A 26,682-nucleotide genomic window follows, 5' to 3' on the forward strand; every position below is an offset into this window, starting at 1 on the left:
AGCAGCTTCGAATACTGGTGGCACCACGGGTAGGCTTTTGCTGTTGATGCAGTTAATCTTCCCAGGAGCACCGTTTTGACTGGATGCCCCAGGGAAGATACCCAGGAGCGATGGCGTGGCCTTTCCGTCCGGAGACAGCTCCTTCCGAGTTTTGACTGATCTCTTTCTTTAGGAAGCACTGAGTCACCCCGCGCTAGCGCCTCGGAATGTCCGCTGCAGTTTATACAGGAAACGTGAGACGAACACAGTCATTCTGTCCCACCGCATCGTTTTCATCGCCCGTCCTGAATCCGGAAAGAGGGGAAGGGAAGGACTTCCTGCCTCCTCAGAGCATAGCCGCAGGTACATACTAATGAAAGAAAGGTCTTTCTTGGTCGGTCATCTGTTCTCAGTTAATTAGGTTTCCTTCACTCAATAAATTACCACTAGGAAAACGTTCAGTTATCTATTGAATATATCTGAGAATATTTAATATGCTTGTTAATATGTGCGTGTGTATTTCTACCATAAATATGTTTTTGAAATAAGTAAATATTAAAATAGAAAACATTTTATTTACTTTAGGTTTTAAATATAAGAACATATTTTTGAAGTATAGTTGATTTACAAGGTTGTGTTAATTTCTGCTATATAGCAAATTGACTCAGTTATATTCTTTTTATTATGATTATCCCCGAATATTGAATACAGTTCCCCGTGCTACACAGTAGGACCTTGTTTACCCATTCTGTACATAATAGTTTGCATCTACTAATCCCAAACTCCCAATACTCCCCTTCCCTAATGTCCCCTCTCCCCTCCTCCCTCCCCCTCTCCCCCCTCCCGTCCCCTCCCCCTCCCTCCTCCCCCCCTTCCCCGCTCCCTGTGGCCAACAACAGTTTGTTCTTTATGAGTCTGTTTTTGTTTCATGGATGTGTGTCATACTTTAGATCCCACATTTAAGTAATGTCATATAGTATTTGCCTTTTTCTTTGGGGCTTCGTTTAGTGTAATAATCTCTAGGCCCATCCATGTTGCTGCAAATGGCATTGTTTTGTTCTTTTTAATGTCTGAGTAATATTCCTTTGCATATGTATACACAACATGTACTTTATCCATTCATCTGTCAATGGATATTTAGGTGGTTACCATGTCTTGGCTGTTGTGGATAGTGCTGCTGTGAACATTGGGATGCATGTATCTTTTCAAATTATAGTTTTATCTGAGTGTATGTCCAGGAGTGGAATTGCTGGATTATATGGCAACTCTGCTTTTAGTTTTTTGAGGAATCTGCATATTGTTTTCCAGGTGGCTTCACTAGGTTACATTGCCACCAGTAGTGTAAGCGGGTTTCCTTTCCTCTACACCCTCTCCAGCATTTATTGTTTGTAGACTTTTTAATGATGGACATTCTGACCACTGTGAAGTGGTACCTCATTGTAGTTTTGATTTACATCTCTCTAATAATTAGTGACGATGAGCATCTTATCATGTGCCTTTTAACCACCTGTATGTCTTCTTTGGAGATGTCTGTTTAGGTCTTCTGTCTGTTTTTTGATTGGGTTGTTTGCTTTCTTTTGAAATTTATTTTTATTTTATTTTGTATTTTGGGCTGTACCTCACAGCTTGCAGGGATCTTGGTTTCCCAACCAAGGATTGAACCTGGGTCACAGCAGTGAGAGCCTGGAATCCTAACCACTGGACCTCCAGGGAAGTCCCCCTGTTGTTTGCATTTTTGATATTAAGCTATATGGGCTGTTTGTATATTTTGAAGATTAACTCCTTGTCGGTCGCATCATTTGCAGACATTTCCTCCCGTTCCATAGGCCATCTGTTCATTTTGTGTATAGTAGGAGCAGAAATCTTCACAGTAGGGATACTGTGTGTTGTTGTGCAGATTGTTCCTTGTCCATTGGCTGCAGTCTGGCTGACAGTCTTCTTAGTAGCTGCAGTCTACTCCTAGCTCTGCTTACCACGCTATGTGGGCGTATCTGCCCTGGAGCATGCGTGTTCGTGCATAATTTCTGCAAAGATCCACATGGGGTCATAAAAGCCATGGCCTGCATCTCATGGCTTCTTTGTCTTTCCCCAGTTATGCCTTCTCAGGACTCTGACTTTCCCCAGAAGGAACATGAGAAAATGACCGAGTTTCAGGTAAGTAAGGCATTGCTTTCTGTCTTCTAAGGATTTTATTTCTCAGAGATTAGGGACATCTTTGTCCCTAATCTTCCTTGGAAAGCTTAATGAACACAACACATCTTGAGTGCACGTTGTGTGCTAGGCTGTGTGTTTTGTTTGTTTTATCATCTTTGCTTCACAAAGCAATCTTTGAAAAAATTAGGGAAACTTAAAATAGACAAACATAATTTACAGTGCTACCCTCCCTACAAACTGGCTGTTTTCTCTTTCTCATTTTCTTTTTTCATAGGCACTCACGACTATATATTTGCAATATTAGAACTGATGGGATATACTTATTGATTTATTTAGAATTTTATTGTGTAACTGATTTATTGGCTGTGCTAGGTCTTTGTTGCTATACACTGGCTTTCTCTAGTTGTGGCAAGAGGGGGCTACTCTCTACTTCTGGTGTGTGGGCTTAGTTGCCCCACGGTATGTGGAATCTTCCCAGACCAGGGATTGAACCCATGTGCCCTGCGCTGGGAGGCAAATTCTTAACCACTGGACCACCAGGGAAGTCCAGTGAGGTGTACCTGTAAGCATTAGATAAAGGTTTAATATCTAATTCTTATCAAAATTAGCAACACAAACTAAGACCCAGTTGGAATATGAATAAAAGAAATTAATAGACGTGTCAAAAAAAGGAAAGTAGATTTATAAAAATAATGATCATTAATAACTAAATGTGTGAAAATGTTAATAAATCTTTCTATTTATTTATTTCACTTAGATTCTTGAATTTTTTTTGTTTCATTTTTTAAGGCTTTCAGTTCAGTTCAGTCGCTCAGTCGTGTCTGACTCTTTGCGACCCCATGAACCACAGCACGCCAGGCCTCCCTGTCCAGTGGTTAAGAATTTGCCTTAACAAAATGAAATGAAAGAGATGATAATAAAACTGCTTGTTCACATTTACGGAGCACTTATTATGTTCCAGGCACCAGTGTAAGTGATTTACATGTATTCATTAATGTGATCCTTTCAAACACTTTGTGATTTAGATAGCATTATATAGAGGAAACTAAGATAGTGAGAGGTGAGGGAATTTGCCCAGTATCCTGTAATTAAAGCCTTGAAGTGTGAACTTAGCCTGTGTCTTCACCAGCTGTGGATGCAGCAGTTTCTGGATGTGGCTCATGCCTTTAAAGCACAGACCACAAGCTGTGCACCTGTCCTGGAGGGTTACTGATGGCCTGTGACCTTTGCAGACGTTAAAAACAGTGATGGAGTGGGGTGGTAGGGAGGTGACAACACTGTCACTGAGAGAAAGAGACAGGTGTTGGGACCGAAAACTGCCTGGAGTCCCTCCAAATCAGTAACCGTTTTGGGGGTTCATCTTCTTTATCCTGCTTGATGCTGTCCTTTCAGTGGAGGTTGTAAGACTGAGTTGACACGTGTTTGATGTTGTAGGAGGCCGTGACCTTCAAGGATGTCGCTGTGGTCTTCACTGAGGAGGAGCTGGGGTTGCTGGACTCAGCCCAGAGGAAGCTGTACCAGGATGTGATGGTGGAGAACTTCCAGAACCTGGTCTTAGTGGGTGAGGACGGGCGCCCTCTGACCCTGAACGTCATCCCCCTTGAGAGTCTCTGATCCTTCTTTGTTTGAAGGGTTGGACCTTTTAGCCAATTTTTTTTTTTAACCGAAGGTTAGTTTTATAGTTACTATTTTGTTGTTGTTGTGGTTTAGTTGCTAAGTTGTGTCCAACTCTTTTGTGACCCCCACAAACTAGCCCACCAGCTCCTCTGTCCATGGGATTTCCCAGGCAAGAATACCGGAGTGGATTGTGATTTCCTTGTCCACCTTGGACCTTTTGAAATGGTTCCCTGACCTGGAAGACAGACGTTTCTAATTCTCAGGATTCTCTGATCCCTGTCTACTTGGGCAGAATTCTGTCCAGGGGTGATTTTGCCTCCCTGGGGATGTTTAGTGATGTCTGGAGACCGTTTTGATTGTCACAGCTGAGGGAGGGGTGCTACCGGCATCTCGTGGCTGGCAGTGCGGTTAAACCTTCTCCAATGCACAGCACAACCCTCACCACACAGAATAGCCAGTCCAGAATATCGGTAGTGCCTGATTGAAAAACCCTGTTTTAGATGAACTAGAAATGCGCAGCTTAGCCTCTATACTTTGTCAAATATTTTGGTGGATCATGGAGTCACCTTAGTTTATTGTACTGGGATTATTTTTTTTTCTATAAAATAGAATAAGAATAGAAACTGTCAGAGTTCCTTATCAAGACCCACTCACATTGCAGCAAAACCCATGACCGTTTGCATTAAGTACTGTGAGAATGTGGGAAATATGATAAAAACAGACATTGGCTAAATCTGATTTTATCTATATATAGTCATGAACTAGGTTATGACATTTCTTTTTTTGTTTTAATTGAAGTATAGTTGATACATTAATTCAATGTTGTGTCACTTTCAGGTGTATAGCAAAGTGACGCAGTTGTATATACATATTCTTCTTCAGTTTCTTTTCCCTTGTAGGTTATTACAAAACATTGAGGGTAGTTCCCTAAATTTATTTATTATTACGGTTCTTGATCAAAAAGTTTTTGAAATATCACTCAAGGGTTATAGAATTTGGACAAACATCTCTTTTAGCGGTGTGTTCACCTTATATATATAAATCTGGCTTTTCCTAGGCCATCTTCCCTTCAAAGCAGATATGGTATCCCAGTTGGAGATAGAAGAAAAACTGTGGACATTGGAGAGGGAAACCCAAAGAAATGGGCATTCCAGTGAGATCCACTCAGCTGTTACTTCAGGTATTAGTTCATCTGCTCTCCACATCCATGCCGTCGTCTCTTGCCCGTGACAGCAGCCTCCACACTGGTCTCCACGCTTCCACCCTTGCACCCCTGTAATCTCATATAGTAGCCAGACTGGTTCTTTAGAAAGTGAGTAAGATTACGCCATTCCTCTCCTTGAAACTTCCAAGGCCTCCCCTCTCATTCTGAGACCTTCCAGTGGACTGCAGGACCCTACCTGGCCTAGCTTTCTCACCAAGTTCCTCTCTGATCGCCTGGCCGTTGACCCTTGCTTTCATCATCCCTGCCATCCTGGCCCTTTTTGGAGTATTCTCTTCTGCTTCCTGGCCTTCGACTTGCTCTCTGCCTCAGTGTCCAGGCCCCCAGCCACTCCCTTGCTCGCTCAGGTCTTTGCTCGAATCTCATCTCATCAGACGGCCCTTCTGTGTCTGCCCCATTCACTGTCCCATCCTCTCCCCATTCTCCATGCCTTCACCCTGTCTTAATCTGTGTCTAAGCACTGACCACCTCCTGACCCAGTAACCTGTCTTTATTTCCTTGCTCATCATCTGTCTCCCTGTGAAAGTACGAATTTGGGCAGTTGCGTTTGCTGTCTCTGTTCAAAGCCTCCAACGGCCCTTCTGCGTGGTAGGTGCCCAGCACATAATTCTTGGGTGAAGAAATTACTCTAAGAATTACTGTTGTTTGGAGCAGGGGTGAGGAAGCTCTCCTCACAGTCCTGACCTGTGACCTCAGCCTTCCTCATCCGTGAAGTGCGCTTCATCCTCCGGATCCCCAGCCCCTCCGTGGCCCTCGGTTCTCCTGCCCTCGCTCAGATCTGCTTTGTTCACTTCACTTTCTGATCTCCTTTTCCTTTCCCTCCGCTTCTTTCCTTTCTTTCGCTTTAATTTGCACATTCCTCACTTCTACCCATTTAAATGTATTAGACGTTCATGGGAATGTAAGTGTATATACTCTCCCTCTGCCTGAAGAATGAAGCAGAGAAGCTTATCTGCAAATATGATGGACCAGGCCCTGAATTCTGGGAACTGCCGATCTGCCTCCGTTTGTCCGTCTCCCTTCTCAGGTCTACGTGTTGCTTCACATTTGATGCATTCAGGAATATTACGTACTTGCTTCACAGGAAAGGATCTCGCTTTTCTTTTTCTTTTTTTAGATTGAAGTATAGTTAATTTACAGTGTTTTTACATTGCACACCGGACCTCCGGAATCATGAGCCTCACAGGAAAAGATCTCGCTTTTCTTTTTCTTTTTTTTCAGATTGAAGTATAGTTAATTTACAGTGTTTTTGCATTGCACACTGGACCTCCGGAATCATGGGCCTCCATATTGCCACACTTCAGCTTTGTGCCATAGACCAAGTCTTTCTCTTAAGAAATCTGGTAGCATTTTCTGCCACCCTTTCTCAAACTTTTTTTGTAGTTTTTTTTTTTTTTTTTAACTTCTTCATCATCCACGTTTCAGGATTTAATGGATCATTTTGGAACATTGTCTCCCCATGAACCTCTAATGTAATTCTAATTTCTTAACATTTTTCAATGTGAACAGTACATACTCAGTAACCTTAGAAGATAAAAGCTGTTCACAGTTATCAGAATGTATCACTAAATTATCAAAAACTAGCCATACCAAGATGCCAGGCATTATAGTTCATCACTTCTCATGTAACAATTTCAAGTTGGCTGCTTATGAACAGGAACTGCCTCATCCCTCCAGCCAACTTCCCACTGAACTTCCAAGTAGCCACTACCCAAGCAGTCATATGACATATATGGTAATTGTTTCAAGCTGGATATTTCCAGAAGTCTAAGGGCATTGACATAACCCATGGATATGAAGGAGTTCTGATTAGGAAAGAAAATGACAGAATTCCTAAATAGATTTTCCAGTGTAATTCACATCCTAGGAAAGAAAACTACAGAATTTTTACAGAAAATCTAAGTAGATTTTTCAGTGTACTTTGCAACCTGGTGTCATAATAGGCTGATGTCACAGGCAACATAAGAAGCCTTCTACATGTTGCAGTGAGTTCTGATACCAAACATGCAAAGTTCACAGGCTAAGGGCACTGCCCACCAGGACTTCAGACACCAGCCTGGGGTTCCCAGGGCCTCACTTCTGACCAACTGGCTACAAATTCAGACATTTCTACAATAATTTGCTAGGACAACTCAGGACAAGCTCAGGAAAGCTCTCTACGTACAATTACGATTTTATTATAGCAAAAAGGATACAGATTGGTACTGGAAGGAGATGTGTAGAGAACTCTGGGAGAGTTCTTTCCTGTCTCCCTCTTACAAGGACCCTTGTCTTTACTCTGGGCTCATCTGGAGAATCCAGGATAACCTCCCCATCTCAGGATCCTTCATTCAGTCAAACCCAAAGTCCTTGTTGCTGTGTCCATTCACATATCTGCAGGCTCCGGGGATTAGGGCATGGGCATCTTAAGGATGTTCAGTTAGCAAGCCTGTCATACCCAGAAGTGTACACATGACTGTTGGGACTCGTTCAGCTTGTATTTGACTATAACTTTCCATTTAAGGAAATGAATCATTCAGGACTTGACACCCCCTTAAACATTTTAAGCCAGAGGCTTCCATACATTTTAAAAAATTAATTAATTAATTAATTATTGTGCTGGGTCTTCGTTGTTGCGTTGGCGTTCTCTAATTGTGGCAAGCAGGGACTGCTCTCTAGTTGTGGTGTGCGGACTTTTCATTGTGGTGGCTTCTCTTGTGCGCAGGCTCGAGGTCTGCAGGCTTCAGTAACTGCCACTCGCAGGCTCTGGAGTACAAGCAAAGTAGTTGTAGTGCATGAGTTTAGTTGCCCCGTGGAATCTTCCCAGACCAGGGATCGAACCCGTGTCCCCTGCATTGGCAAGTGGATTCCTAATCACTGGACCACCAGGGGAGCCCCTTCCATACATTTTTCACTGTGATCCTCCACAAGAAGTATTTTGCATCCCAACCCAGCATGAATATAATGCACGTGCATATTTATGTGTATGTCTACAGCTGAAACAGGCATTTCATGTCGTGGTACCCGTACTGCTTCTGATACACTTCATGTTTTTAATCTTTTCTTTTTCCCCAACGTCACAAGGTGTGGGATTGGTTTCACAGTTCTCTAAAACATGTCAGCAATTCGAAGGATTCTGCTACAGTGGGGATAAAGCAGGGAAGAAAGCAAAGTGCATGTCTTCCTTATGACTGTTATTCTAGTGGGTCTAAGAGGGAAGAAAAAACTAGGGAGTATTAGTAAATCAGTAAGTGCTGTGGGGAACATGAAGCAGAGTAAGACAGATGGGAAGAATGGAAAACGTGAGGAGTGGGGAGGAATTATTTTTACATTGGGTGATAGGAAGGCCTCACCCAACAGAGTGACATTCAAGCAGAGAGCCCAAAGGGAATAAGAGAAAAGGCAAGCTTCACAGCTTCTTGGACAAAAACTTTCTAAGTTGAATAGAACACCCCCTCTCCTCCCATTCGAGGTTTCCTTTGAGAGTCTGCACTCTGCTTTCTTTCTTTCCTCCACCCAAGTTCTTTCTCAGCTGTTCAAAGTTAGTTTTCCCCTTTCCTGCTGCTTTTCACAGAGACCTGAATCACTCCCAGGTTTAGAACAATGGATGCTATTATCCCAACCGCTTCCCAGATTTGCTCTTGGAAGATCATTGGTACCAGGACCTAAAGTACTGTTTTGTGCCTGCACTCTGAGCTTTTGTAACCTAACTGGGTAGAAGCCCACTTATTGTAAGGCTGCTAAGGAAAAGCAGGGGGCTTTTAATTGATGTTGCTTTTGTCTGGAGTGTGGGTTGTCTTAGTTGTGCTGCAGCCACCTGGTTTCAAACCTACCACCCTCCTATCAAACTGTTAGACCTGTGGTTCTAAATGGATCACGTTTCCTTAAGAGTTTGCTGACCCCTTTCTTTGTTTTGGAAATAACAAGGATAAATGGTGTGGTACAGACATGACTCTTGCACTGGATTATCAAGGCCTCATCCCATGGCCCAGGTGTGAAACCCCGGTATTTCTGAACAAAGCATTTACTTGTCCTCACCTCTGAATATCGTCTTTTCTTTAGGCAGCAAGATCCCAAATGAGATGGAGACTCTTGGAAAAGTCATGTTACAATACCTCTCATGTGAAGAGCTGTCCTGCTGGCAAATCTGGAAACAGGCCGCAAATGATTTAACTCTGCAAAGGAAGAGTTCCTGGTTCCTGCAAGGTGATTCTCTTCAAGTTTCTGAAGATGAGAACCATATAATGAATCATAAAGGAGATCACTTCAGTTGCCTTGAGAATCAGGAGTTTTTGATTCTGACAGCCCAGGCTTCTGGTGGGAGTAGGTGTCTGAGTGAGTCGGAGAATCCAAGCAGAGATAAACAGATGACTGTGAAAAGTCATCTGCATGTATGTGAAGGCTTCACAAAGAATTCACCACTGAGCGATCCTGGTAAAACTGACACAAAACAGATACCCTGCAAAGGAGAGAGACCGCGTCCCTGTAGAGTGTGTGGGGAGGGCTTCAGTCATGGCACAGTGCTCCCAGTTCATCAGAAGGTTGACCCTGGAGAAGAATGCTCCCATCTGCAGACTCATCAGAAAACTCACCCAGGAGGGACTGTCAATAATTGTCCTGAATCCGGCGATTATTTCCATCAGAACTCCTTTCACCCCCATCACTCTAACCCCACAGGAGAAAAGTCCTACAGGTGTGACAGTTGTGGCAAGGCCTTTGGTAGCAGCACAGGCCTCATCATCCATTACCGGACGCACACAGGGGAGAAACCTTACAGATGCGAGGAGTGCGGTAAATGCTTCAGCCAGAGTTCCAATTTTCAGTGCCATCAGAGAGTCCACACGGAAGAGAAGCCCTACAAGTGTGAAGAGTGCGGGAAGGGCTTCGGCTGGAGCGTCAACCTCCGTGTTCACCAGCGGGTCCACAGGGGCGAGAAACCCTACAAGTGTGAGGAGTGCGGGAAGGGCTTCACGCAGGCCGCCCATTACCACATACACCAGAGGGTCCACACCGGGGAGAAGCCCTATAAGTGTGACGTCTGCGGCAAGGGGTTCAGTCACAACTCGCCTCTGATTTGCCACCGGCGGGTCCACACTGGAGAGAAGCCCTACCGGTGTGAGGCCTGCGGCAAAGGCTTCACCCGGAACACGGACCTCCACATCCACTTCCGCGTCCATACAGGGGAGAAGCCCTACACCTGCAAGGAGTGTGGGAAGGGCTTCAGTCAGGCTTCAAATCTCCAAGTCCACCAGAACGTCCACACCGGGGAGAAGCGGTTCAAGTGCGAGACGTGCGGGAAGGGCTTCAGCCAGTCCTCCAAGCTCCAGACCCACCAGCGAGTCCACACCGGGGAGAAGCCCTACAGGTGCGACGTGTGCGGCAAGGACTTCAGTTACAGTTCCAACCTGAAGCTGCACCAGGTCATTCACACCGGAGAGAAACCATACACCTGCGAGGCATGCGGGAAGGGCTTCAGCTGGAGGTCCAACCTTCATGCTCATCAGCGAGTCCACTCAGGAGAGAAGCCCTACAAATGTGAGGCGTGTGACAAGAGCTTTAGCCAGGCCATAGACTTCCGCGTCCATCAGCGGGTCCACACAGGCGAGAAACCCTACAAGTGTGGTGTCTGCGGGAAGGGCTTCAGCCAGTCCTCGGGTCTTCAGTCCCATCAGAGGGTCCACACCGGGGAGAAGCCCTACAAATGCGATGTGTGTGGGAAGGGCTTCCGATACAGTTCCCAGTTTATTTACCACCAGAGGGGCCACACTGGCGAAAAGCCTTACAAGTGTGAGGAGTGTGGGAAAGGCTTCGGGCGGAGCCTGAACCTTCGCCACCACCAGAGGGTCCACACAGGAGAGAAACCCCACAAGTGTGAGGAGTGCGGGAAGGCCTTCAGTCTCCCCTCCAATCTTCGAGTCCACCTGAGCGTCCACACCCGGGAGAAACTGTTTAAATGTGAGGATTGTGGGAAGGGCTTCAGTCAGAGTTCTCGGCTTCAAGCCCACCAGAGGGTCCACACAGGAGAAAAACCCTACAAGTGCGACGTATGCGGTAAGGACTTCAGTCACCGTTCACGGCTGACATACCATCAGAAAGTCCACACTGGCAAGAATCTTTAAAAATGAGAAACGTGTTGACTGCTTGAGTCAGGATACACAGATTCAGGGTTTTGGAGAGTCCATGCTGGTGATAAACTATAAAGCACGGGTCTCCAACCTCTAAGATCTAATGCCTGATGATCTGAGGTGGAGCTAAGGATGTGCTTGAATCATCCCAAAACCATTCCTCCTACCTCTGGTCCTTTGAAAAATTGTCTTCCACACAACCAGTCCCTGGTGCCAATAAGGTTGGGGTCCGCTGCTATAAAATATTGAGATGGAAAGGGATTCCTTCAGGTGGCTCTTTCTAGCAAATCCATTAAAATGGTTGGTGACATAGAACCATAGATAGTAACAGGGAAAAAATAGGTTGTAACCCTCTTGGTAAGATCCATTTGATTTAAATGATCTCTCAGAGTGAATATTGGAGAAGGAAATGGCAACCCACTCCAGTAATTTTGCCTGGAAAACACCATGTACAGAGGAGCCTGGCAGGCTACAGTCCGTGGGGTCACAAGAGTCAGACACAACTTAGCAACTAAACCATCCACCACTACAAAGTGAATATATGCCTAAAGATAATGTGTGAAAAGGATATTTGCCATATACTAGCTAGTTTTTTGGTGGGAGGGTGGGAGTCAAGGAAGACTTGGGGTTATTTTTTCATCAACTTCCATTTTATACTTATTTATAATGGCCATTTTTTTTTTTACTAATACTGTAAAACTATGAAAATGAATAAAATACTAAAAGTTTCATATAGCCAAGAATTCATAATATGACTATTTTATATGATAATATGACTTAAAACATGTATCTGCCACAGATGTATATGAAGGAATGTTCACTGCATCATTGTTTATAATAGCAAACATAGAAATAATCAGTTGGGTTGCCAAAGTATTTTATGATTTATTTATCTAGTGCAAATTGTTGTTAACGGACGTTGGAAGATATCCAGAAAACGTTCACCTGGAGAAACAAAGCATGGGATTTTTGTGTGATCTCATTAAAAAGAAAAGGTAGGTATTTATTTTTACTGATCTCTAAATGATGGAATTTTGCTTCGTGTAAATTTTTTATGTTTCTTTAAACTTGTTTTCAAATAATTTAACACATGCCAGAAATTGTAAAAACTATCTGAAATCTTTCAGGCACTCTTTACTCAGATTCACCAGTTAACATATTTGAAACATATTCTCTTAATGGATGTGAATGTGTATGTATGTACACACATATTGACACATACTTTTAAAAGTATTTTTAATTGGAGGATAACTGCTTTACAATATTATGTTGGTTTCTGCCATATATCAACATTAATCAGCTATAGGTATACACGTCCCCTCCCTCTTGAACCTCCCTCCCACCTCCAACCCCACTCCTCTAGGTTGTCAGTGGAACATCGGATTTGAGCTCCCATGTCATGCAGCACCTTTCCACCGGCTAAGTTTACACCTGGCAATGCATATGTTTCAATGCTATTCTCTCAGTTTTTCCCACCTTCTTCCCACACTGTGTCCGCAAGTCTGTTCTCTCTGTCTGCATCTCCACTGCTGCCTTTCAGATTGGTTCATCAGAGCCATCTTTCTAGATTCCATATACATGTGTTAATATACGACATTTGTCTTTCTCTTTCTGACTTACTGCACTCTATATAATAGGCTCTAGGTTCTTCCGCCTCATTAGAACTGACAAATGCATTCCTTTTTATGGCTGAGTAATATCACATTGACAGGTACTTTTTCTTAACCATGAGTATGTTTCAGTCCTTTTACCCTTTGCATCTAAATACTTAAGTATTTAGACTTATTGATATATTGTAAGAACAAGGAAATTTACTTACATATCTACATGTTTAGCACTCAGGAAAATTGAATATTGATATATAACATTGTCTAAACTCCAGGCCTTATTCAAACTTATCAGTTCTCTCATTCCCTTTTCTCTCTCCCTGTTCTTTTTATTTATTTTTTGATAGGTGACAGAACTAAAATCAACTTACAGAATCTTTAAAGAAAGGTCTATATTTCCTCCCATATAATTTAATTATTCACCATTTGAATATTCAGTCTTGCCTGGGGAATCCCAGGGACGGAGGAGCCTGGTGGGCTGCCGTCTATGGGGTCGCACAGAGTCGGACACGACTGACACAACTTAGCAGCAGCAGCAGCAGCTATACCAGTTACTGAAAATTTCCCTTATTCCCCACTATTTTGCAGTGCCACTTTTGAAGAAAATCAGTGATTTAAATATGATTAGATAGATTTCTTGACTCTCAATTCCTTTTGATTGGTCTACTTTACTAATACCACACTACTTCAGCATAGCTTTGCAATGAGTCTTGGTATTTGGTAGAAGACATTTTCTCATCTTGTTCTTTTTAAGGGTGTCTTGGCAGCTTCCAGTTAGGATAATAGGAGATACAAACAGAACCTCCATGAAGTATTGTTTCTTAAAAAAAAAAAAAAAACTGGAATCAAACCGTTCTAACCATTCGTTCACAGGAAAAATATGGAGAAATATTTGTGACAACATGAATGAAACTGTAGGACATAAACTAAATGAAACAAGACACAGAAAGACACTGCATGGTATTATTTTATCTTATATGTGGAATCCAAAGGGGGAAAAGTGTCAAACTTACTAGAGACAGTGAGTATAAGAATGGTGGCTGCCTGGGAATGGGGAGAGATTATAAAAAGGGTACAAACTTTCACCTTTAAGATGAGTAAGATCAAAGGATCTATTCTATAGCTTGGTGACTATAGTTGAAATTTGCTAAGAATAGATATTAAAGGGTCTCCCTGCCCCCCAAAGAGTTAGCTATGTGATGATGTGTTAAGTAATTCATTTGTGGGAATCCTTTCACAGTATATATCAATTCAACACATATATTAACATTTTACTTGTCAATTATACCTTATAAAGTTGAAAAAAAGGAGTTGAACTTGTTACGCTTATCTGAGCAGGATACCCCCACTTTCACACCAACTTTCTGAATAATCATCATGGCTCAGTGATTTAGACCAACCTGGAGAAAAAACATTCTGTAGTATTTATGATGGTTTTATTTGTTACGATGAGTTTACAAATTGAAGGTCTGTGGCAAACCTGTGTCAAGCAAGTCTTCTGGTACTATTTTTCCAACAGCATTTTAAAATTAAGGTACATACGTTATTTTTTAATAAGTAATTGCATACCTTGACTACTATAGTGTAATAACATGCACTGGGAAACTAGACCATTCATGGCGCTCACGTTATTTCATAATTTGCTCTGTTGCAGTGGTCTGGAATAGGAATCTAACCTAAAATATCTCCGAGGTATGCCTGTATTCTAGGCCTTTCTTTTTCAAATTACAGTATTTCCTTCTTGCTAATGCATCTTCTTTCATTTGCTAGAAACTCCAGCTTTCAAAAGGAGCAATTAAAGCCAACAAAAGTGGGAAACGTTTGTTATTTGTTTTCTGGCTTGATCAAAGGTTACTTTTCCTTCTGGTGAGTCTTTAACATATTGGAATGACTAGGTCATGCCAAGTAAACATTGTCAGTGGTCTAAGTGCATCTAGGTACAAGTAAAAAAACACAATAAACCAAGTTTGAGATTCTTTCTTCGCCCTTCTTTTCTCATGCACCTACATTTACTTTTCAGTCACACTTTAGTAATGTAATGAAAACAACACCCAAAACCCTCCAAAAGACAGGAAGGAAAAGAAAGATCAAGCTAAAACAGCACCTCGGTGAACTGAAGGAGCTTTAACATTTCGCTACTTTCGCCGAGGATTCTGGGAAGTGTGATCCAGTGCGCCGGGGATTCAGCGCCACTTCCGCCCCCGAGGGTGAGGGGCCGTAGCCCTTGTTCCGGTGTGGGATTCTGGGAGGTGTAGTCCTAGAGCAGCGGGCACTTCCGCTACAGGAGTGAGAGGCTTCAGTATCTTCTGAGATGAGTCAGTACCTAGAGAGAGTCTGGGTCTGTTCTGATCCTGTCTGGATGTGGAATACGCAGCTGCCGCCGTCGCCTTCACCCTCGGGAAACAAGCAATGGAGGGCAAGGATGACGGTTTTTGCGTCTGGCGTTTGGTGAGGTTCTCGGGTACCCTGGTTGGGGGGGGGCGAAGCGGGGTAGCGCTCTCCGAGTTTGAGAGTCTCAGCCCCTCGGTTTTCCTCGCCTCCCTTACGTTGTGCACGCTCTGCCATCTCTTAGGGATATACTCTCCGTAGAATTATCAGATTGCTCCCATTCACTTCTGTAAAGAGGAGTTAGTAGTGGTACCTCCTTATTTGGCATGTGATGAGATTCACGTGAAGCAAATGTGAAACTGCTTAGAACCGATCGCTGGCACCTGCTAAAAACGGTCGATTGTTCAGTTTCTTCTTTCCGCGATGCTTTCAGTCCTTCAAAGCCTCTGTGGGCCCCGGGTATTCTGAGCTCCAGCTGCAGAGCCACTGGCTCTTCTCTAACTTCTACAGAAAGAGGAGTTTTCCGTGGATTCCTTTGATACTCACAGCCCCGACCTTTTTTAAAGGAAGAAGAGGGTCTCACCCCTGGGATGGGGATGTCCGCTATAAATTATCCTGGGCCTGAGACACACAACTGTGACTTTTCATTCTTCCGTATCTTCCTATCTTTCCATTCCTGACCCTGATTTCTCAAAGAGGACTCACAGAGAGGAGAGAGTGAGTGACCCACGAATTCTGGTACATTGTACCAACGTGAGGGAATTTTATCTTGCCGTGTCATTTCTGCCAGGTGGGCAACAACTTTCCTTCACTCATGAGCAGGTTTTTTCTACCAGACAAATGTTCCAGTGTTTATAGAATAAATGGGAGTTTGGATGCGACTTTTTGATGAATGAGTAATAATAATGTGTTGACATAGTGAATGCCAGGTACTCTTCTACAAGCTTTATATGCATTGTGAAGTGAAGTGAAAGTTGCTCAGTCGTGTTTGAATCTTTTCAACCCCATGGACTGCAGCGTGCTAGGCTTCCCTATCCTTCACCATCTCCTGGAGTTTGCTCAAACTCAAGTCCATTGAGTCGGCAGTGACATCCACCCTTCTTCTCCTGCGTTCAATCTTTCCCAGCATCAGGGTCTTTTCTAATGAGTCAGGTCTTCACATCAAGTGGCCAAAGGATTGGAGCTTCAGCGTCAGTCCTTCCAATGAATATTCAGGATTGATTTCCTTTAGGATTGACTGGTTTGATCTCCTTCCAGTCCAGTTCAGTTCAGTCCCTCAGTCGTGTCCTCTCTGCGACCCCATGAATTGCAGCACGCCAGGCCTCCCTGTCCATCACCAACTCCGGGAGTTCACTCAGATTCACGTCCATCGAGTCAGTGATGCCACCCAGCCATCTCATCCTCGGTCGGCCCCTTCTCCTCCTGCCCCAATCCCTCCCAGCATCAGAGTCTTTTCCAGTGAGTCAACTCTTCGCATGAGGTGGCCTAAGTACTGGAGTTTCAGCTTTAGCATCATTCCTTCCAAAGAAATCCCAGGGCTGATCTCCTTCAGAATGGACTGGTTGGATCTCCTTGCAGTCCAAGGGACTCTCAAGAGTCTTCTCCAACACCACAGTTCAAAAGCATCAATTCTTCGGCACTCAGCCTTCTTCACAGTCCAACTCTCACATCCATACGTGACAGTCCAAGGGACTCTCGAAAGAGTTCTCCAGCACCACTGTTCAAGAGCGTCAATTCTTCGGCACTCAGTCTTCTTTATAATCCAACCCTCATATCCATACGTGACTACTGGAAAAACCATAGCTTTGACTATACAGATCTTTGTTGGGAATCTCATTCATCAACCTGGTTCCAACCCATCTGGGGTCTACATGCGTGTTAACCACTGTCACATAGAGCCTGGATGGGTTGGAACCAGGTTGATAACTGAGATTCCTGAAACCCAGAGGAAAAAATTGGAAGATGCAATTTATCCCCTCTCCTCCCAATCAGGAACAGCCTCAGGATTTTACAGCTCAGAGGAACCTCTGAGACGGTCCAGCCCAATCCTTGCCTGAGAAATTGTGTCTTCGGTCATCCTTTGATTCCATGTGCAGAGTCTGTATTCTCCAACTCCCCTTTCATTTCTCCCCAAGGATACCCTTCTGTGTGATTAGAGACCTGGAGACCAGCCCTGGAATCAGAGTTGGATTCATGTCAGTCAGGTCTCATGAGCTCTGTGGTTATCAATAAAGTAATTGCATGAATCCTCAGCTTTCTCTTCCATTATATGGGGAAAATAATCATATCATCACTTCTTGAGAGCTTGTGTTATGTGCCAGGCACTGAGCCAAGGCTGTTTTTTCCCCGTATTAAAAACATTTTTTTTATTAAAAAAATATTTTTTAGGCTGCTCCTTGTGACTTGTGGGGTTATAGTTTCCTGACCAGGGTTTGAACCTATGCCCTCTGCAGTGAAAGCACAGAGTCTTAACCACTGGACCACCAGGGAAGTCCTTTCTTCTCCTATTTTTTAACTTGAGTTGTAATTCACATATAAGATTCACATATACTTTTTCTTACAAAATATACAACTTACTGGTTTTCAGTATATTCACAGGATTGTACAACCATCACCACTGTCTAGTTCCAGAACATTTTCATCACCCCCAGAAGAAACCCCTGCCCCTGATCCATCACCTCTCACTTGCCCCTCCCAGCCCCTGGCAACCACTAATTGACTTTCTGTCTGGATGGACTTGCCTATTCAGGGCTATTGGACTTGCTCACTTAATCCCCAAAGCACCCTTATAAATTCAGATCTGTTGTGGCCACTACAGTATTCATTTAAGCGAGACAAACCATGGCACTTCTGTTTAAAATGAAAAAAAAAAAAACAAAAAACCTAGCAGTTGTATTAAAAAAAAAAAATTGTTTTTACTTCAGTCGTCACGACAGAGGGGGATGTGCCATTGAGACTCTTCTGGCTACTTGGAGAAAATTCACAAGTACTGTATTTATACCTTTTATAAATGCTGATATCAATGAACTATCATTACAAGACCAGAAACTATTAAGTGACATAGCCAATCAGAACTATGGACTTGTCAGAAATAAGGGTGAATTTCTTAAGACAGAGCATTGAACAGTCTCTAAAATCTGATGTTATAAAAAGACTCCTTTAGTGGAATGAAGGCAAAAGAAAACACACTTCTAGCATTCAGGAAATTATGAGGGTTTCAGGAGCCCTGTGTCAGGAACTGAGGGCAGAAAACCAGTATCTTATGTCACAGGAGTAGTACCAGGGTTGACCTGGGAACTGTTGGCGTCAGATTCCAGTCTCATAGCCAGTACATCCCACTGCCTTTCATCTCCCCCAATACCCAGGATGAGAATGATGGCCCTGAACCCCGGGAGCCCCAAGGGACTCTTGCATGAGCTCTGCTCCTTAGACTTGAGCAGACTGTTCACTGCCCAAGGGCCAGAGGGTCTGGTGATTCACACGAAGCAGCCACTTGGGCTTGGACCTGTGTCTCAAGGCTTCTTTCTCCTTTGCCAATATGTCTCCCCAGGACTCTTGACTTTCCCCAGAATGGGTGGCAGAGCATGACCAAGTTCCAGGTGAGTTGAGTTTTATCTCTTAAAATTACATCTCTTTCCACAAAGATTCTCTTTTCTTAAAGATTAGGCACATTTTTGAAAATTGAAGCATAATTGATTTACAGTGTTGTGTTAATTTCCACCGTACAGCAGAGTGATTGCGTTATGCATATAAACACATTCTTGTTCAGATTCTTTTCCATTATGGTTTGTCACAGGGTATTGAATATAGTTCTCATACTATACAGTAGGACCTTGTTGTTTATCCATCTTATGTATAGTAGTTTGCATCTGCTAATTCCAAACTCAGTGCATCCCTCTTCTACCCAGCTCCCCTTTAACAATCACAAGTCTTTTCTCTATTATCATGTTTTGTTTTGTTTGTTTTTCTCTCTTTTTTTCCTCTTTTCTCTTCTGTTATCTTTTTTCTCTTCCGTGGGAAGGATAAAGGAAGAAAACATTCCTTGTATGCCATGTACTTGCTTTTTTATGGTTATATTTTTTGCTTTTGCTTTTAGTTATATATATTTTTTATTTGGTCATCTTTATTTCACAAATAATAGTACAGAAATTCAAACATCAAAAAATTTGAAAAACTCAAATTACTACACTGCTTATAAGTCAGCTATACTTTATTTACTTAGAATCATAGTCTATGTACAGATTTAAATTTTATATTTTCACTTAATATAATCAATTGGGTTTTATGATTCAGCATTCTTTTATGTATTACCTCAGAAGGGTTTCTGTGTTTTATTTAACCATTCAGAAGTCACAGTTAAGCCTACAGACTGTTGTACCTCTGAATAAACTTGGTTTTGATTCATAACACTTTTGCCTAGGGCTTTTAAAAATGGAATATTATTTACTTACAAAAACTACAGAAATCTTAAGTGTTGGGTCAATGACAGTTGTATATCCTGTTTTCAAAGCTGTGTAATTGCATTAGCCTGCTATCCAAAACAGAAATAAAAACTGTTACAATACCCCCAAAGTTCTCTCATGTCTCTTTCAAGTCAGTTTCTTTGACTGGGAAGCATCTCCTGTTCTGATCTGTCATCATATGATTAGATTTGTTTTCAAATTAAACATATTTAACAAAATCATACTGTATGTACTCTTGTACTTCTTTGACCCTGCATAATGTTTTTGAGATTCAACTGTGTTGTTGCAGGTGTCAGTAATCCATTCCTTTTTATCATATTCCATTTTATGAATAGATCACAGTTTGTCCTTTTAAGAGATATTTGAGCTGTTTGTAGCTTTAATGTATTTATTTTTAAATTTTCATGATTTATTTGTATATTATTTATTTCATTCATTAATTTATTTTTTTGGCCATAGTTTGTGGCATACGGGATCTTAATTCCCTGACCAGGGATTGAACCCAAGCCTCCTGCCAAGGGAGCGTGGAGTTTTAACCACTGGACTGCCAGGGAAGTCCCTGTTTGTAGCTTTTAATTGTTTTGCTCTCATGATCATGCCTCACAGACCTTCTTAGAGATGTGTTTTCATATCTTTTGGGTAAACATTTAGAAATGGAATGACTGGATTTGTAGGGTAAGTGAATATAAACTCTTTTCCAAGATACCTGTACCATTTGACAACACATCAGTGGTGCATGAAATTTTCATTGTGCCCTTCTTCTTTTCTGTCATTTGGTATTATGGATCTTGTTTCTTTAAGCCATTCTAATGAAATAACAGGCTTCCCTTGTGGCTCAGCTGGAAAAGAATCTGCTTGCAATGTGAGAGACCTGAGTTTGATCCCTGGGTTGAGAAGATCCCCTGGAGAAGGGAAAGGTTACCCACTCCAGTATTCTGGCTTGGAAAATTCCATGAACAGTATAGTCCGTGAAGTCACAAAGAGTTGGACAAAAGTGAAGAAGAACTAAAGAGCCTCTTGATGAAAGTGAAAGAGGAGAGTGAAAAAGTTGGCTTAAAACTCAACATTCAGAAAACTAAGGTCATGGCATCCAGTCCCATCACTTCATGGCAAATAGATGGGGAAACAATGGAAACAGTGACAGACTATTTTCCTGGGCTCCAAAATCACTGCAGATGGTGACTGCAGCCATGAAATTAAAAGACACTTGCTCCTTGGAAGAAAAGCTATGACCAACCTAGACAGCATATTAAAAAGCAGAGACATTACCATCAAAGGTCCATCTAGTCAAAGCTATGATTGTGAGAGTAGGTATGGATGTGAGAGTTGGACTATAAAGAAAACTGAGCACCAAAGAATCAATGCTTTTGAACTGTGGTGTTGGAGAGCACTCTTGAGAAGCCTGTCAATCCTAAAGGAAATCAGCCCTGAATATTCACTGGAAGGATTGATGTTGAAGCTGAAACTCCAATACTTTGGCCACCTGATGCAAAGAACTGACTCATTGGAAAAGACCCTGATACCGGGAAAGATTGAAGGTGGGAGGAGAAGGGGACGACAGAGGATGAGATGGTTGGATGGCATCACCAACGCAATGGACTGGAGTTTGAGTAAGCTCCAGGAGTTGGTGATGGACAGGGAAGCCTGGCATGCTGAAGTTCATGGGGTCACAAAGAGTCGGACAGGACTGAGTGACTGAACTGAGCTGAATGGAATGACATCTCACCACAACTGTGATTTCTTTTTCCCTCATGATGTTGAATACTTTTTTGTGGGTTTTCTCCATTGTCATGTCTCTTATGAAAAGCTTTCTGAAGTTGTTTGCCCATTTAAAATTTTGACTTCTAGATTTTATTATTGAGGAGTTCTTTATATTTTCTGAGTTCAAGTCCTTTGTTATATATACATTTTGGGAGTAATTTTTTTCCTTTCTGTGGTTTGTGTTGCTTTGTTAATTGTGTTTTTTTATATCATTTTGGGGTGAAATTTACATGTAATTTACATATAATAAGTGTATTTGATCAATTCTGACAAACATACCCATGTGACCACTGCCTCAGTCTAGATGTAGACCATTTTCATCACCAAAAAGTTTCCCTCATCCCCAGTTAATCCCTATCCCACATGCCTGACTATAGGCAGCAACTGATTTACTTTATGTCACTACAGACTAGATTCATCATTTCTTGAGTTTCATGTTAATGGAATTACACAGTATGTGCAGTTCGGTACTTTTAAGTACATTCACACGGTTGAACACATCTCCAGAACTTTTTTCTTCTCAAAGTGAAATTCCATACCCATTAAACAGTGACTTCTTCTAAAAATAAACAGTGACTTCCTACCCCCCACACTCTACTGATCATAAGATTGAGGCTACATGTGTTTGGTGTTGTAGGAGGCAGTCCTTCAAAGAGATGGCTGTGACCTTCACCAAGGAGGAGCTGGGAGTGCTAGACTTGGCCCAGAGGAAGCTGTACCATGACGTGATGCTGGAGAACTTCTGGAACCTGGTCTCCATGGGTGAGGGCTCAGGGACTCTGTCAACCCTCAAGAGTGCCTTGGTGTCAACATGTTTAAGATTTGGGGGCCCTTGAAATGCTTCCTTGCAGGTGGGGGCCTGAATTTCCTCCTTTTCATGGGACATCTTATTTATTCCTTGTCTGTTTTCATAAATTGCAGTTGTAACATCTTCATGTGGTTTAAGGTCAGTTAGTGAATTGTATCATGATTGCATTTAATGAACTAGGACGGAAGTAGCATAGCTTGTCAGAAACTGCGTATAGTGCAACAGAAACTGTGAGTGAAAAACAGGAAAGGAGATATGATCAAAGTAGTTAATCAGGGACTTCCCTGGTGGTCCAGTGGGTAAGAGACTCTGCACTTCCAGTGCAGGGGGCACAGGTTCAAGACCCTGGTCAGGTAACTAAGATCCCACGTGCTGCAGGACACAGCCAAAAAAACAAACAAGCAAACAAAAGACCAAAGTTAAGTGGCAGTTGAAATAAGCTAACCTATTTAATCATGTAAAGTAAAGCTTCTGTACAATATGAAATAAAAACACATGAACGTTGAGATCTACAAAGCTGTAAAAGTAGAATCCTTGTTTTTTAGAAAGTAGATAATGGTTAGGATTCAGTCACTTGTTTCAGTGATGTGCATCTGTTTATTTGTGGGCCCAATCACAACAGAAGAGGTATTTATTACAACAGGTCATGATCAGAATTTGGAAAAATACTGCTTAGAGTGCATGAAGATCATAGTATTAGAATTAAAAATTTTGTTTTTATTCACCTTACACATGTATGGTTACTTTTTCACAGGATATCAACCCTTCACATTAGATATAATACTCCAGTTGGGGAGGGAAGAGCAGCTTTGGGTGATGGAGCCAGAAACCCGAGACGAGTGTTCAGGTGAGAACCGTGCAGGCCTGAGCCCTTGCAGCTCACAGAGAGTGATGCTAAGTGGCTCACACTGTCCCCTCCTGCAGACAGCTCACGAGTGGAGAATAAACTGGTGTGATGAAAGGATTATTTCAGAACACAGTTCATCTTCTGATGAATGTCTAACTTTAGTTTCTATGTACCTACTTAGTCATCTGTTGCTGTATGACAAATTATTCTTAAATTTCTCAACTTAAAACTATAGACGTTACAGTTTCTGTGCATCAGGATTCTGGGGCAGCCTCGCAGGATGGTTCTGGCTCACGATCTCATAAGATCTCAAGTCTGCCAGAGCTGCAGTCCTTTGAAGGCTTGATGGGCCTGAAGGACGTGCTTCCAAGATGGGGTCATTCACAGAGTTGTTGGCAGGAGGCCTCAGTTCTACCCTGGCTTGACAGGAGAGGAGGCCTTAGTCCATTGGCAAACAGCCCTGTCCCTGAATGTTCTCAAAACACGGCAGCTAGTTTTCCCAAGGGAGTAGAAGGCCAGAAACTACAGTGTCTTTTATGGGATAATCTTGGAAGTGACGTACCAGCACTGCTGCCATATCCTATTGGCTTTGCTTACCAGTCCTGATAGGAGGGGACTTCAATAGGGTGTTCATATCAGGAAGCAGGGATCATTGGGGGCTGTCTTGTGTGCTGGCTACCACAGACCTATTGGTATTTGCTGATTCATATCTACAAAACTTGGAAAATAATATTAGCCATTCAGACTTATCAGAAAATCCAGTCAAATTTAGCAGCAATAATTAACATAGGATTTTTTACTGCCATAGGATGTGTCAGCTAAGGGAATACGTTTTCTAGTTTTTCTCCCAGTTATAATGTTCATTAGTTGAATATTATATATTCAGATATCATTGAAATAAAGAAGAACTCTCTCAAATCTAGCTTCTGTATTGTGCTTGTGCTCAGTCATCTCCAACTCTTTGTGACCCCATGGACGTAGCCCTCTGAGCTCCTCTGCCCATGGGATTTCCCAGGCGAGAATAGTGGAGTGGGTTGCCATTTCCTACTCCAGGGGATTTTCCCGACCCAGGGATCAAACCCACATCGCTTGCATCTCCTGCACTGGCAGGAGGATTCATTACCAATGTGCCACCTGGGAAGCCCAGCTTAGGTATTAACATGTGCATTTAGTGGCTAAATTAAGGAAAATAAAGTTATCATCTCACGGGTTCATTATCAGGACAGAGGCGATGTCTCCCTTTACAAATATATCCTTTTCACTTTTGCTGAGAACATCCCATGCTCTGTAGTGCTGTATTTCTCATTTTGACCTCATGTATAAGCCTCGGCATATTAGTTCTTTTTTTAAATTTTAATTTTATTCATTTATTTATTTTTAGGCCATGCCATGCAGCATGTGGGATCTTAGTTCCCCAACCAACAGATTGAACTGATACCCACTGCATTGAGAATGCAGAGTTTTAACCACTGGACCACAAGGGAAGTCCCATCAGCATACTTCTAAATGAGTCTCATTATTACTTCTTTGTTTCCATAGACATGATAAAACTAAGAATCCAGTTGAACAATCCACTTGTTGAATAGGATCTCCCAACACAGTCGACCTGTGAAATATCCTATATCCCTGAACTTGTCCTCACTTTCATCTCTGAATTTTTTATCCTTCTAGGACACAGGAATAAAAATGAAATAGAGACTCTTCAAGAAGTAGGACTAAGACACATTTTGCATGAAGGCCTTATGTACAGGCAGATATGGGAACAAGTTACAAATAAATTAACCAGAACTCAGGACTCAATAATAGGTCTGCAAAGCAACAAGTCCAAATTACTAAAACAAGTTGATTCCTCCTGTCGGGTGTGGGCAGCAGAATCTGCTGAGGTTGCTGAAGATGAGAACTGTGTGGGAAAGTTTCAAGGGAAGAGTTCCAATAGTGTCAACAATCAAGAACCTCAAATTCAGACCTCCTGAGATTTCTGGAGGAAAATGAATCTGAGAGAGTCAGAATTATCAGAGTATGTATCAGCAAATTGACATAAAAAATAAACTGTGGCTGTGTGATCATTGTGTCATGAGAATGATCTCTCATCACCATGGTGATCAGGAAGTACACAAAAGCAAGATGGCATCTGGCCACAATAATTGTGGAAAAGACTTTGTGAGGAACACATCCCAGCATAGCATCATCCACTCAGAAGGTCAGACCTCTGATGAGAATGGAAAAGGCATCAACCTTGGCTGTGATCTTGAACTTCAGCAGCAGCTGCAAGTAGGAGAGGAGCCCTGTATGTGTAGTGAGTGTGGGAAGGGCTTGAGTCAGAGCTCACATATGCAAACCCACCAGAGAGCCAACCCAGGGGAGAAACCTTACCGATGTCAGGTGTGTGCTGAGTGCTTCAATCAGAACTCCTCCCTTCCTCTGATGAGCCCATTCACCCCAGGGTGGATCTGTATAGATGTGGCCAGTATAGGAAGGGCTTCAGTCATGTCTTGGACCTCAACAGTTGCTGTGTGGACAACACTGAAGAGAAATCTTGGAAATGTGAGCTGTGTGGTAAAGGCTTCAATAAGATATCACAACTTCAAACCCATCAAACAGCCTACCCTCAAAACATCCAAATGGAACACACGTGACAGGATGTTCAGCCAGAGCTGTGGTCCCCTTCAAAAAGTTCACACTAGAGAGAAACCATATAAATGTGAAGTATATGAGGCCTCAAACCTTTAAGCCCATCAGAATCTACACTGGGGGGAAACCCTACAAATGTGATGTGTGTGATAAGAACTTCAGCTGGAATTTCCATCTTCAGACCCATCAGAGAGTCCACACAGGAGAGAAACCCTACAAATGTGATATGTGTGGCAAGGACTTCAGTCAGATTTCCCATCTTCAGGCCCATCAGAAAGTCCATTTAAGGGAGAAACCCTATAGGTGTGATACATGTGGGAAAGGCTTCAGTCAGAGCTCACATATTCAAGGCCACCAGTGGATCAACACCTGAGAGAAACTCTACATGTGTGATGTGTGTGGGAAGAGTTTCAGTTGGAGCTCACATCTTCAAGCCCATCAGAGAGTCCATACAGGGGAGAAACCCTAGAAATGTGAAGAATGTGGGAAAGGCTTCATCTGGAACTGATACCTTCACGTTCATCTGAGTATTCACACAGGAGAGAGACCCTATAAGTGCAGCATGTGTGGGAAGAGCTTCAGTCACACCTCCCATCTTCATTGGAGGGTCCATACAGGAGAGAAACCCTACAAATGTTTTGACTGTGGTAAGGGCCTTAGCAAGATTTCTTGTCTTCAGGTTCATCAGAGTCCATAGTAGTGATCAGTCCAGTACACACGATAAGTGTGATAAAAATTTCTTCAGAACCTAGATGTGACATTTTTATCAGAAAACCCACACAGCAGGGGCTAGTTATAAAATGTTGTATTTTAAGAATTCAAGAGGGAGCTATATTTTTTACAGTCATCTGAATTCCAATGAGGAGACCTACTTGTTGTATGAGTATGACTGGTGTGTCCAGCAGGGACCAAAATGTCACAATTTTCAAGAAAATATACATCAGCAAAACCCTATAAGGATGGTGCAGTGGGTTTCAATCAGAATTTTCACATTCAATAGAGTCTACACAGGTGAGGCTTTAGAATTAGAAGTACTCTCAGGACTTTAGCAAAAGTATAATGATGGGCACAACAAAATCCATGTCCACTAGAATGTAGGTTCCATAGGGGCAGGAAATCTGTCTGCTGGTATACAGCCATGACCTGGCACCAGTGCCAAAC

The 26,682-nt window shown here is 42.5% G+C and overlaps 2 protein-coding genes and 1 non-coding gene across 4 annotated transcripts; 2 read left to right on the plus strand and 1 right to left on the minus strand.

The window, feature by feature from the left end:
* Positions 1–227: 227 nt before the first annotated feature.
* LOC138095837 (zinc finger protein 227) lies at positions 228–11,101 on the plus strand. Of its 2 annotated transcripts, XM_068991759.1 has the most exons (5): positions 228–342; positions 2,072–2,133; positions 3,568–3,694; positions 4,808–4,930; positions 9,014–11,101. In XM_068991759.1, the coding sequence occupies exons 2-5, from the start codon at positions 2,074–2,076 to the stop codon at positions 11,068–11,070; spliced, it is 2,367 nt and encodes a 788-aa protein (XP_068847860.1). In that variant the 5' UTR covers positions 228–342; positions 2,072–2,073; the 3' UTR covers positions 11,071–11,101. The 2 variants fall into 2 exon arrangements, with proteins under 2 accessions (XP_068847860.1, XP_068847861.1); XM_068991760.1 differs by lacking the exons at positions 228–342; positions 2,072–2,133 and having other exon boundaries at positions 4,808–4,903.
* A 6,327-nt stretch (positions 11,102–17,428) lies between these two features.
* Positions 17,429–17,501, minus strand: TRNAE-UUC (transfer RNA glutamic acid (anticodon UUC)). The gene has a single exon. It is a non-coding gene; the product is annotated as a tRNA-Glu (tRNA).
* Positions 17,502–18,595: 1,094 nt separating this feature from the next.
* On the plus strand, positions 18,596–26,218 carry ZNF233 (zinc finger protein 233). Its single transcript, XM_068993084.1, is given in 9 exon segments — positions 18,596–18,610; positions 20,177–20,250; positions 21,873–21,997; positions 22,798–22,890; positions 24,562–24,892; positions 24,894–25,309; positions 25,312–25,498; positions 25,500–25,625; positions 25,627–26,218. Coding segments are annotated over 9 exon segments (1,959 nt in total).
* Positions 26,219–26,682: the final 464 nt, after the last annotated feature.

Source organism: Capricornis sumatraensis, chromosome 20, assembly GCF_032405125.1.
Source record: "Capricornis sumatraensis isolate serow.1 chromosome 20, serow.2, whole genome shotgun sequence".
Lineage (NCBI taxonomy): Eukaryota > Metazoa > Chordata > Mammalia > Artiodactyla > Bovidae > Capricornis > Capricornis sumatraensis.